Source organism: Engystomops pustulosus, chromosome 10 (genome assembly GCF_040894005.1).
Source record: "Engystomops pustulosus chromosome 10, aEngPut4.maternal, whole genome shotgun sequence".
Classification (NCBI taxonomy): Eukaryota; Metazoa; Chordata; class Amphibia; order Anura; family Leptodactylidae; genus Engystomops; species Engystomops pustulosus.
The window spans coordinates 87,810,267-87,822,948 of record NC_092420.1 but is presented as its reverse complement, the minus strand read 5'-3'; the positions used below and the strand labels follow the sequence as shown (position 1 = coordinate 87,822,948).

At 40.3% G+C, this 12,682-nt stretch overlaps 1 protein-coding gene across 6 annotated transcripts in view; it reads right to left on the bottom strand.

The window, feature by feature from the left end:
• Nucleotides 1–9,771, bottom strand: part of ELAVL4 (ELAV like RNA binding protein 4) — an 86,990-nt gene extending 77,219 nt beyond the window's left edge. For 2 of the 6 annotated variants that reach the window (XM_072128479.1, XM_072128484.1), the window contains exon 1: nt 8,917–9,437. In XM_072128479.1, coding sequence (XP_071984580.1) covers nt 8,917–9,033 — 117 coding nt within the window. In that variant the 5' untranslated portion in view covers nt 9,034–9,437. The other 4 variants (XM_072128480.1, XM_072128481.1, XM_072128478.1 and 1 more) reach the window with 4 other exon arrangements.
• Between the last annotated feature and the right edge of the window lie 2,911 nt (nt 9,772–12,682).

Here is a 12,682-nt window from a genome sequence, read left to right as displayed (position 1 = left end):
CCAAAAACATCAAAAGAAATGCCATACCTACCATCACCATTCTTAACTGCTAATATTTTCTCGTTCGGTGCTCCGACTTTTTTTTTCTCTCCTCGCAACAGTTATTTTCGAAAATGCTTTTATTATATGTACGTGTCAAATTTTTGTGTTTTTTTTTTAGGTAGGGAGAGAAAAAAATTATAATAAAAAAAAAAAATTGGGTCAATTTTTTTTTTTGTTCTGTTGAGAGTTTTTTTTTTCCTTCTCCCCCTAATATCCACGAGCCGACCGGGAAAGAAACAAAAAAAATATCCGGGTTTTAAAAAAAAAAAAAATATTCAAAAAATTGTGTGTAAAATAAATATATAAATAAATAAATTGCGAAAGTATTGTTTGCCTTTGTGAGAATAAAAGGGTAAGAAAAATAAATGTTAAATGAAAATAGAAACCCAAAAAAAAAAAAGAAGGAAAGAAAAAAAAAAAGAAAAAGAAAAAAAACCGAGAGAGAGAGAGAGAGAGACTGTGTGGATGCCTCTCGAAAGTAGGGTGTAGATATGAAAATTGGATAGAGCCTTGCTAGAAAATTGGCTGGCTGCTTGCATGCATTTATGGGACTATCTGTCAGATAAAGGCTGCAGCTGATTGGCTGAGGGAGCAGGGGAAGGCGGAGCTAGGCAAGGTGCTATTGAAATTGCCTTCTAACAGCTAGGGAGCTTAACTCTTTGTCTGCTGTAAGAAGCGATGCTGCGTGCTGCTCCTTTCAATGTGCTACTGCAGGAGCCTGGGGGTTAATGGCTCAGTGGCGGTCACCGCAATCTGCTTTGTATTTGTTCATTAAGGACCAGCTGGGAACTTCTGGCTCAAAAGTATCAGTTCACGGGTCATTTCTAGCATGCAAACTGCACTAATCCAAGTGATTGATTTTAACATTACACCCGGAGTTGAAGAAAAGGGGGAGGAAAATGTAATCAGAAAAAAAATAAAAATCATAAAAAAAAAATACAAATAAAAAAATGTTGTCTGGATAAGATTTTATTAATTTATTTATCTTTTATTTCATTTTTTTTACTTGCATCTACGAGTGCATTTTCTTTATCCTTTTATTTATAATAAATAATATTAGTGTAAATAATTGTTTAAAAATTTTTTTACATTTTATTTTTTTCCAGCCTAAGGACGAGCAAGTAGGAGCCGTCATGTGTCCAGTTGACATTTCACGGATGATTGATAGCTTAGCATGCCACCATGTATCAGCCTCTGCTAAAGGGCTGACTAAACCACGATCCTAATACACAATTCAATAAAATTGTAACTACCTAAAGACTAAGAGCTTGTGTGTTGTCCACCATGTTTTTATTGACCTTTAAGACCCCTACATAAAACTACATGGAAATATGTTTGCTTGAGGTGGTCTTTTCAAATAAGATGGGCAATATGCAGAATCTACAGTAGAATTGAATTGGTCACTGGAATTTAGGTCGAGCTAAGCTGGACCTGAACAATCTTCTCGAGGATTTGCCATTTTGTAGGATTTTCACAGTCAATAATAATGTTGATTGAAATAGATGCCTCTTAGAGTTTGTGTTTTTGGTAAAGTATGAAGAGAAAGCCACCAGCCCTTGACAGCAGCCACATCTGTGCCGAGCAGGACGAGGCATTGATCCATCAGATTTAGGTAATTAAAAGACCCTGTTAGATGGTGGAACTTTCCTTCAATTGAGCTGACCATGCATGATGCAAGTTTGCAGATGAAGGTCATTCAACCATGGGGACCAATATAAAAAATGTGGGGCACGCCACTTCTTTTTACGTCCAAAATGATTTCTTATGTAGGTCGTTGGGTCTCTGGAGATGGCCACCTGAGTGCGCATACTGTAAACTCAATGCTAGCAATGCAAATATGGTCTGTGACAAATTATTTTGTGTCATTTTGTTTATAAAAATTGTAATGCTCCATAATAAATGAAGGTATAATGAGATAATTGACTTGAACCAATGAAGGGTTCATGGAGAAAGTAGATCATGTGCATCACTGCGTCATGGTACATCATGACTAGGGCATCATGACTGTGCATCTTGACTATGGTGATGGCACTGTGCGCCATGGCTTGGGTGATGGCACTATATATGATGACTAGGGTGATGGCACTATATATAATGACTAGGGTGTTGGCACTATATATCATGACTAGGGTGATGGCACTGTGCATCATGACTAGTGTAATGGGACTATATATCATGGCTAGGGTGATGATACTGTGCATCATGGCTAGAGTGATGATACTGTGCATCATGACTAGGGTGATGATACTGTGCATCATGACTAGGGTGATGGCACTATATATCATGACTAAGGTGATGGCATTGTATATCATGACTAGGGTGATTGGACTGTCCATCATGACTATGGTGATAGTAATGTGCATCATGACTAGGGTGATGGTATTGTCCCTCATGACTAGGGTGATGGCACTGTGCATCATGACTAGGTTGATAGTACTGTCCATCATGACTAGGGTGATGGCACTGTGCATCATGACTAGGGTAATGGCAATGTGCATCATGACTAAGGTGATGGTATTATCCCTCATGACTAGGTTGATGGTACTGTGCATCATGACTATGGTGATGGCACTGTGCATCATGACTAGGGTGATGGCACTGTGCATCATGACTAGGGTAATGGCAATGTGCATCATGACTAAGGTGATGGCATTGTATATCATGACTATGGTGATGGCACTGTGCATCATGACTAGGGTGATGGCACTGTGCATCATGACTATGGTGATGGCACTGTAGATCATGACTATGGTGATGGCACTGTACATCTTGACTATGGTGATGGCACTGTACATCTTGACTATGGTGATGGCACTGTAGATGATGATATGGATCATGACACTCTACATCATGGCTATGGTGAATGCACTGTGCATCATGACTATGGTGATGGCACTGTACATAATGATTATGGTGATGGCAGTGTGGACCATGGCACTCTACATCATGAGTATGGTGATGGCACTGTAGATGATGACTATGGATCATGGCACTCTACATCATGACTATGGATCATGGCACTCTACATCATGACTACGGTGATGGCACTGTACATCATGACTATGGTGATGGCACTGTATATCATGACTATGGTGATGGCACTGTGCATCATGACTATGGTGATGGCACTGTACATAATGATTATGGTGATGGCAGTGTGGACCATGGCACTCTACATCATGAGTATGGTGATGGCACTGTAGATGATGACTATGGATCAAGGCACTCTACATCATGACTATGGATCATGGCACTCTACATCATGACTATGGTGATGGCACTGTACATCATGACAATGGTGATGGCATTGTGGACCATGGCCCTGGTAATGGCACTCTACATCATGACTATGGTGATGGCACTGTACATAATGATTATGGTGATGGCACTGTGGACCATGGCATTGTACATCATGAGAATAGTGATGGCACTGTGGACCATGGCCGTGGTAATGACGACACTCTACAGCATGACTATGGTGATGGCACCGTGGACCATGGCCGTGGTAATGACGACACTCTACATCATGACTATGGTGATGGTGAATTGGATGACTCTCGTGAATGCCCCCTAAACATACCAATTCTATAAATAAAATAAGCCGCCCCATGAATGGGCCTAGTTTGCCTACATTGTAAACAAATCACAGAGCCTTTTAACAACCACGTCCCTTAATAGTAGGTGTGGCCTATTGCAAAAACATGGTGGATCAGACCAATACAATAGGTAGAACTTCCCATAAGTTGTACAGGACCCTACAGCAGTTTAGTGTAACAGCATTATTAAGACATTCGTTATACAAAGTGGTTAAATCAACTGTGACCCAGAGCGGGGAATGGCGCTGTATCCGAAAACCTCCACTTCTGAGTCCATTAGTTGAATCATATTTACAGGAAGCGTCTCGGGACAATACTTGCCTATTACTGATGTGAAAATCAATAACAAATTGCTTGGAAGGGAGAGAGTTATGATAACATTATGCAATGGTTTCTACTTTTTTGGTTTCCTGATACATTTTCATAGTTTTTTTTTTCTTTTCCCTGGAGGCGGCGAGATAGAAGACGTTCCATAATGTGCAGGAAGCTTTTTAAGGGATTTTTGTCCATATTGATTAATGTAAACAGAGAGGAAAGTCATTACTGTGCAGAAATGCTGAGTGCACAAGATGTTTCCACTAATTTAGTGGGATGTGATGGAGGGATACATTTAGTACATCGCAAAGACTGGAGGATACACTTAGATTCCAGCATCGGATGATGGGACTGGGGATACATGTATATTGCTCATCTCTCTTAGGAATCTTTTAGGGCAAAAGGTTAGATTTGCCAAAGTTTAGCCCAATTTAGGGAATAGAAGATACACCCGGCATTGAATTTGGGGGATGGTATATGAGACTTGTCCTTTACAAACAACCACAGCCTTTACTTTTGTGATACCCTAAAACAAAATTCACAGGTTGTCGATAGAATAGACCCTTGATAAAGGTGGATTAATCCACCGAAACGTTGCCATGGAATAAAGCTTCACCCTCACATTTTTGACTACAACCTTGGAGTACTGCCTATTTTTTGGACTTATCTACAAAAGACCGCTTGCCACGGAACTTACGGCTTTGCACCACTTTATCACTTAACCAGTAGTGCTGCTCCGGACTTCTCTTTTTTTCCTATCTATCTATATCTATCTATCTATCTATCTATCTATCTATCTATCTATCTATCTATCTATCTATTTCTCTGTATCTATCTATCTATCTATCTATCTATCTATCTCATATCTATCTCCTATCTATCTATCTATCTATCTATCTATCTATCTATCTATCTATCTATCTTATATCTATCATCTATCTATCTTTCTATCTGTCAAAGAGGCAGACCCCAAAACTGTATGTAGACACAACAGGAAAGATAGAACCATTGAAGCATAGCTTCTGCTAATGGACATATCTAGTTTGACGAAGGGCTATTGGGTATATACAGGTGTTTATAGTCATATACACTATCAATACTCAACAAGTAGGAATTGCAATGAATGGGGTATATACAGTGAAAGCTCTTTGAATCGACCACCCAAAAATCCACTTGTAAAAGAAGATGGCCAGCATACATAAAATATGGTGGGAGAACATTAGATCTGGGGTGGTCTGCTTAAAACAATGGTCTATTGATGGATTTTTACTGTACTATAGGTGGTGGATAAATTGGAGAATGCCAGGTGTAATATGACTACATACATATATATATATAATAAGTATAGAACACATCACCACAAAGTATATTTCCAAATTTCGACATGAAATTCTCTCTAGATATCGGTAACAGCCTATCCAGTCCAGTCCGTAGATGTCCATAAATTAAGTTACAGTTAGGGCCAGAAATATTTGGACAGTGACACAATTTTGGCGAGTTGGGCTCTGCATGCCACCACATTGGATTTGAAATGAAAACTCTACAACAGAATTCAAGTGCAGATTGTAACGTTTAATTTGAAGGGTTGAGCAAAAATATCTAATAGAAAATGTAGGAATTGTACACATTTCTTTACAAACACTCCACATTTTAGGAGCTCAAAAGTAATTGGACAAATAAACATAACCCAAACAAAATATTGTTATTTTCAATATTTTGTTGGGAATCCTTTGGAGGCAATCACTGCCTTAAGTCTGGAACCCATGGACATCCCCAAACGCTGGGTTTCCTCCTTCTTAATGCTTTGCCCGGCCTTTACAGCCGCAGCCTTCGGGTCTTGCTTGTTTGTGGATCTTTCCGTCTTAAGTCTGGATTTGAGCAAGTGAAATGCATGCTAAATTGGGTTTAGATCTGGTGATTGACTTGGCCATTGCAGAATGTTCCACTTTTTTGCACTCATGAACTCCTTGGTAGCTTTGGCTGTATGCTTGGGGTCATTGTCCATCTGTACTATGAAGCGCTGTCCGATCAACTTTGCAGCATTTGGCTGAATCTGGGCTGAAAGTATATCCCGGTACACTTCAGAATTCATCCGGCTACTCTTGTCTGCTGTTATGTCATCAATAAACACAAGTGACCCAGTGCCATTGAAAGCCATGCATGCCCATGCCATCACGTTGCCTCCACCATGTTTTACAGAGGATGTGGTGTGCCTTGGATCATGTGCCGGTCCCTTTCTTCTCCAAACTTTTTTCTTCCCATCATTCTGGTACAGGTTGATCTTTGTCACATCTGTCCATAGAATACTTTTCCAGAACTGAGCTGGCTTCTGGAGGTGTTTTTCGGCAAATTTAACTCTGGCCTGTCTATTTTTGGAATTGATGAATGGTTTGCATCTAGATGTGATTTACTTTCTCGGAGTCTTCTCTTTACTGTTGTCTTAGAGACAGATCCACCTACTTCACTGAGAGTGTTCTGGACTTCAGTTGATGTTGTAAACGGGTTCTTCTTCACCAAAGAAAGTATGCGGCGATCATCCACCACTGTTGTCATCCGTGGACGCCCAGGCCTTTTTGAGTTCCCGAGCTCACCAGTCAATTCCTTTTTTCTCAGAATGTACCCGACGGTTGATTTTGCTACTCCAAGCATGTCTGCTATCTCTCTGATGGATTTTTTCTTTTTTTTCAGCCTCAGGATGATCTGCTTCACCTCAATTGAGAGTTCCTTTGACCGCATGTTGTCTGGTCACAGCAACAGCTTCCAAATGCAAAACCACACACCTGGAATCAACTCCAGAGCTTTTAACTACTTCATTGATTACAGGTTAACGAGGGAGACGCCTTCAGAGTTAATTGCAGCCCTTAGAGTCCATTGTCCAATTACTTTTGGTCCCTAGAAAAAGAGGAGGCTATGCATTACAGAGCTATGATTCCTAAACCCTTTCTCCGATTTGGATGTGGAGACTCGCATATTGCAGCTGGGAGTGTGCACTTTCAGCCCATATTATATATAGAATTGTATTTCTGAACATGTTTTTGTAAACAGCTAAAATAACAAAACTTGTGTCACTGTCCAAATATTTCTGGCCCTAACTGTATAACTGATGCCATGAGTATGTTTTGGGTGTGAACGTCCTGAGACAGCTCACTGGTTCTACCCACCATGAGATTTCTCATTACCTTTGTAATGAGACGTCTTTTTACTAGCCATCAGCTGCTATTAATATTTCACAAAGTGGCAGGATTTGCTCCCTAATTACTAATAGATTTCAACTGGTGTCATGACTTTTTGCTCTTTTCTTCCTTCTCTTTTCAATACTTTTTCCCTGTTTTATTACATATAATCACCATACTTAGTGGTTTGATTTCTTTGCCAGTGTGGATTGGATTGGTTATTACCAACATCTGGTGAGAATTGCATGTCAATAGCACCTTTAGTAATATATTTACTTAGAAAATTGGTGACGCTTTTAATAATATCTATCTATTGGAATCAACTTAAACTCCGACAACCAGTCAACTACTTGATTTTATACTTTACTCGATAGTAGAATGATGAAAGTTAAATTCTGATTGGATAAAAAGGCGAATGTTGTCGTTAGCCATAATAATAGCAAATGACGCCACAGCCAAGATGGTGCACTCAACAACTGTATGTAGACATGACATGAAAGTGAAATAGAGCCATTGAAGCATAGCCATTGCTTTATGATACTAACGCAATCGTCTACTATTGGACGAAGCCAGGCTGACGGAGTATAGGATATATACAGGTGTTTACAGTCATATACAAACACATTATTGGTAACTGCGTGGGGGTATATATGGTGAAAATTCTTCGCATCGACAACCCAATGGAGCACTCTTTAAAGAACATGACCAGAATATGTAATATACAGTGATGGTGGATATTTGTAAAAACTCTTGTGGGGTCTTCTCAATAAGGTGGTCTACTGAAGAGGTTTTACTCTACTACAGGTAAAGGTAAATTTGATTATATACAATGTAACTATATATAATGGGTTATTATATATGTAAAACCATGTAAATATACACACACCAAGCATAGACACCTTTAGTCATGGGCCTGGCTATTCTGTTACATGCCACAAATACAAGAATAAAAGTCCCTTTACACCATGTAAGGGGGCGCTGTCTGTCCAGTCTTAAAGTTATCACTTAACCCTAAAGCAAGTGATAAGACACGTACAACAACTAGCCGGAGAAGTGCCCTTGGAGGACACATATCAAGGTTTGCACACATAAGAATGCAAAGTGTACAAAACTAAAGACACAATGTAACAATCACATCAAATCTAGCAATAGTATGGGAATACGGTATAAAAAAAAATTGCATTATAGGAATACTTTGTATATATGCAGCTTGCAAGTGTGTATAAGGACAAAGTGACGCAATACAATACACTTGATCTGACCTCTATTTTTCTGATTCCACGGACAACGCGGTCCAAATTCTCATTCTCATTAAGTTCATAAAGTGACATTAGACAATATGAAACGCTGGTCATGAAGACTCGGGGGGAATGAGTTTAATTTACAACTTTCCCCATGATGCATAATAAATGATGACGGTATCTATCGGATCTGGAATATCATAACAAGTGACGTCTATTGTCGAAAAAAGTAAGTGAACCCCTCTACTCCCTGGATATATATATACCTCACTTGGGTAGAGGTAGAGGATATATTCTAAGACATTTTTTATTTGCAAGAACTTGCAAGCCTCTATATACAAAATTTTGGCGCCTTACGTATAAACTTGGTAACATATACGGAAAGACAGAAGGAGATGTTAGGGTTCTACACTTGCTACAATCAGCTATGCCGAGGAAAACACTGCAAGGCACAACACAGAAGGAAGGAAGGAAAAAAAATATAGACAAGGAACTCGTGCACAGACGATTCCTCGGAAATCAAATCAAAAGGTGATTAGATTGCCTTACCCTAAATGAGCAGCCTTGTAAGTCATTAGCGGCAGCAGATGCATGTAAAAGGGACGGATTCATAGTGTATCTCTCAGCCTGTCTCCAGCAAACATCCTTTCCAAACGGTACGGACATCTTAACATCACAAGAAAATCTGCAGCGTCTCTTATAGTCCAGATGGGCTACACCACAAGCCAATTCAGCATTAATAAACACCTACTCTGGGCAGCTTGCAAGTCATACTTCGTACTACCATAGGCAACAGCAGGCGACTGACGCACTCATTAACCTCTATGCTGTCAAAAAGGACTAGGAACGCAATACACTGGAAGCCCCCTTTGGCTGCAAAGAGGTTTCAAGATCACGGGAGGGAAGAGGAAAAAAAAAAATCTTGATTTTTCGCAAAAACCACAAAACAACAAACCCTCTTTTTTTAAATCTGGTTAATTTGTCTTCATTTTAGGAGGCAAAAAAATTTTTTGGGAATCATTCTTCATTACAGCAAAAAATGTCAGACTGGCATTAAGAAAGTGTCAAATCGTTACCTCATTATTTAATAAAGCAGCATTAAGGGTCCTGGTGATTTCAAACATCTTGCCAGAGAGTAAGAAAAAGGAGCCTTTGCTTATGCTCCGTCTGCAAAGGGTCTGTCCGAATTGTTCTGTTTTTTTTTTTTTTTTCCTCCAAGAGAGTCAATAGGAAGATTCCCTAGAGTTCGCACATCAGAGCTTCTATTCGGCTTGCTGGATTTTCCCCCTGATCAAGCACACAGAGTACAGATGGATAAAGCAGCATGGACTGCTCTCTTGCAAGGTTACACTGCTACAAACATGGCTGGTGTTAAAAGTATTCTTTCAAAGTAACAATTCAAAGCCGATCCACTAGGTGGTTCGCGAGCAAACATGCAAATAACCTTGGGTAGAGAAAGGAACCTGGAGCTTCTTGGTTGGATGTGCTAAAACAGGTATATTAGCAGCGTGCACCCATGCCTGATGTCCCTCCAATCACTCCTTGTATACCAAATGACTTGTCACTGCCCACTCATATCCCCCGTCTCTGACTGGAGAAGAAACGGCTCGCAGTCTCAGTAGATTCTGGAGGTTAATTCCACCGAGGGAACGGAGGCATGCCTCGAAATTGTTGCATTGCAACTGCAGTCCGCTGAGCTTCCCAATTTAACCGATGGCATAGAATAGGATGGATAGGATAGAGATATGTGTAAGATAGACTGCTCTCCGCTCCTACACGATGAATACAGAGACTAAAGAGTAAAAACCAATAGTAAGGATAGCATAGAGATATATATATAGGATAGACGACTCTCCGCTCCTACACGATGAATACATAAGAGTAAAGAGTAGAAACCGGTAGTAAGGATAGGATAGAGATATGTGTATGATAGACTCCTCTCCGCTCCTACACGATGAATACATAAGAGTAAAGAGTAGAAACCGGTAGTAAGGATAGGATAGAGATATGTGTATGATAGACTGCTCTCCGCTCCTACACGATGAATATATAAGAGTTAAGAGTAGAAACCGGTAGTAAGGATAGAATAGAGATATGTGTAGGATAGACTGCTCTCCGCTCCTACACGATGAATACATGAGAGTAAAGAGTAGAAACCGGTAGTAAGGATAGGATAGAGATATGTGTATGATAGACTGCTCTCCGCTCCTACACGATGAATATATAAGAGTTAAGAGTAGAAACCGGTAGTAAGGATAGAATAGAGATATGTGTAGGATAGACTGCTCTCCGCTCCTACACGATGAATACATGAGAGTAAAGAGTAGAAACCGGTAGTAAGGATAGGATAGAGATATGTGTATGATAGATCGCTCTCCGCTCCTACACGATGAATATATAAGAGTTAAGAGTAGAAACCGGTAGTAAGGATAGAATAGAGATATGTGTAGGATAGACTGCTCTCCGCTCCTACACGATGAATATATAAGAGATAAGAGTAGAAACCGGTAGTAAGGATAGGATAGAGATATGTGTAGGATAGACTGCTCTCCGCTCCTACACGATGAATATATAAGAGTTAAGAGTAGAACACGGTAGTAAGGATAGGAAAGAGATATGTGTACGGTAGACCGCTCTCCGCTCCTACACGATGAATACATGAGAGTAAAGAGTAGAAACCGGTTGTAAGGATAGGATAGAGATATGTGTATGATAGATCGCCCTCCGCTCCTACACGATGAGTACATGAGAGTAAAGAGTAGAAACCGGTTGTAAGGATAGGATAGAGATATGTGTAGGATAGACCGCTCTCCGCTCCTACACGATGAATACATGAGAGTAAAGAGTAGAACACGGTAGTAAGGATAGGATAGAGATATGTGTAGGATAGACTCCTCTCCGCTCCTACACGATGAATATATAAGAGTTAAGAGTAGAACACGGTAGTAAGGATAGGAAAGAGATATGTGTACGGTAGACCGCTCTCCGCTCCTACACGATGAATACATGAGAGTAAAGAGTAGAAACCGGTTGTAAGGATAGGATAGAGATATGTGTATGATAGATCGCCCTCCGCTCCTACACGATGAGTACATGAGAGTAAAGAGTAGAAACCGGTTGTAAGGATAGGATAGAGATGTATGTAGGATAGACCGCTCTCCGCTCCTACACGATGAATACATGAGAGTAAAGAGTAGAAACCGGTTGTAAGGATAGGATAGAGATATGTGTAGGATAGACATCTCTCCGCTCCTACACGATGAATACATGAGAGTAAAGAGTAGAAACCGGTAGTAATGATAGGATAGAGATATGTGTAGGATAGACCGCTCTCCGCTCCTATACAAAGAATACATGAGAGTAAACAGTAGAAACCAGTAGCAAGGATAGGATAGAGATATGTAAAGGATAGACCGCTCTCCGCTCCTATACAAAGAATACATGAGAGTAAACAGTGGAAACCAGTAGCAAGGATAGGATAGAGATATGAATAGGATAGATCGCTCTCCACCCCTACACGAGGAAAACATTAGAGTAAAGAGTAGAAACCAGTAGCTAGGATAGGATAGAAATATGTAAAGGATAAACTGCTCTGCTCCTACACGATGAGTATATCGAATACAGGAATGAATACAGGAGACTAAAGAGTAGCTTTGATGCTATTTTTTACTCCTTATGCTGTGTCATGTATCATTGTGTCTTTTTTAATGGATTCCAAATAAATTTTGTTACATTTTATCCTAAAACTGACGTCTGATGTCCAGCTGGAAATAGTTTCTTTTTCATGTTAAAGAGTAGAAACCGGTAGTAAGGATAGGATAGAGATTTGTATAGGATAGACCGCACTTCGCTCCTACACAATGAATACACAATGAATGAGTATTGTTGGGTGCAGGCATTGGGGCCCGCTATAGTCTTCGGAGCTGTGGCCGCACAGCCGCGGGCCTGCGTTCTGCGCATGCACAGATCTCCTGCTTCTCGGACGAGGGCGCACAGCTTCGAGGAGCTGCATGCCCAAGATCTTAGGGTAGGAGGAGTAAAGAGGCTACTGGGGCATGGAGTTGCTGCGACGTGTAGCCTCATGTCCGGCTACTCCACACCCCAGTAGACGCTTAACAAAATGTACAAAATAGGGTAATAAAGTTTTCTAATAGATAGCGGGGATGTGATGATTAGCTTTAGAAAGGGCTATCCTCTCATCCCATACCAGGGACATTATCCATAGATTCAGACACCGTGACTATGGTAATCTTCTTATATGTGTTATCCACGGCCGCCTTCCTTCTAACATCAACTTTTTAAATTATGCTAATGA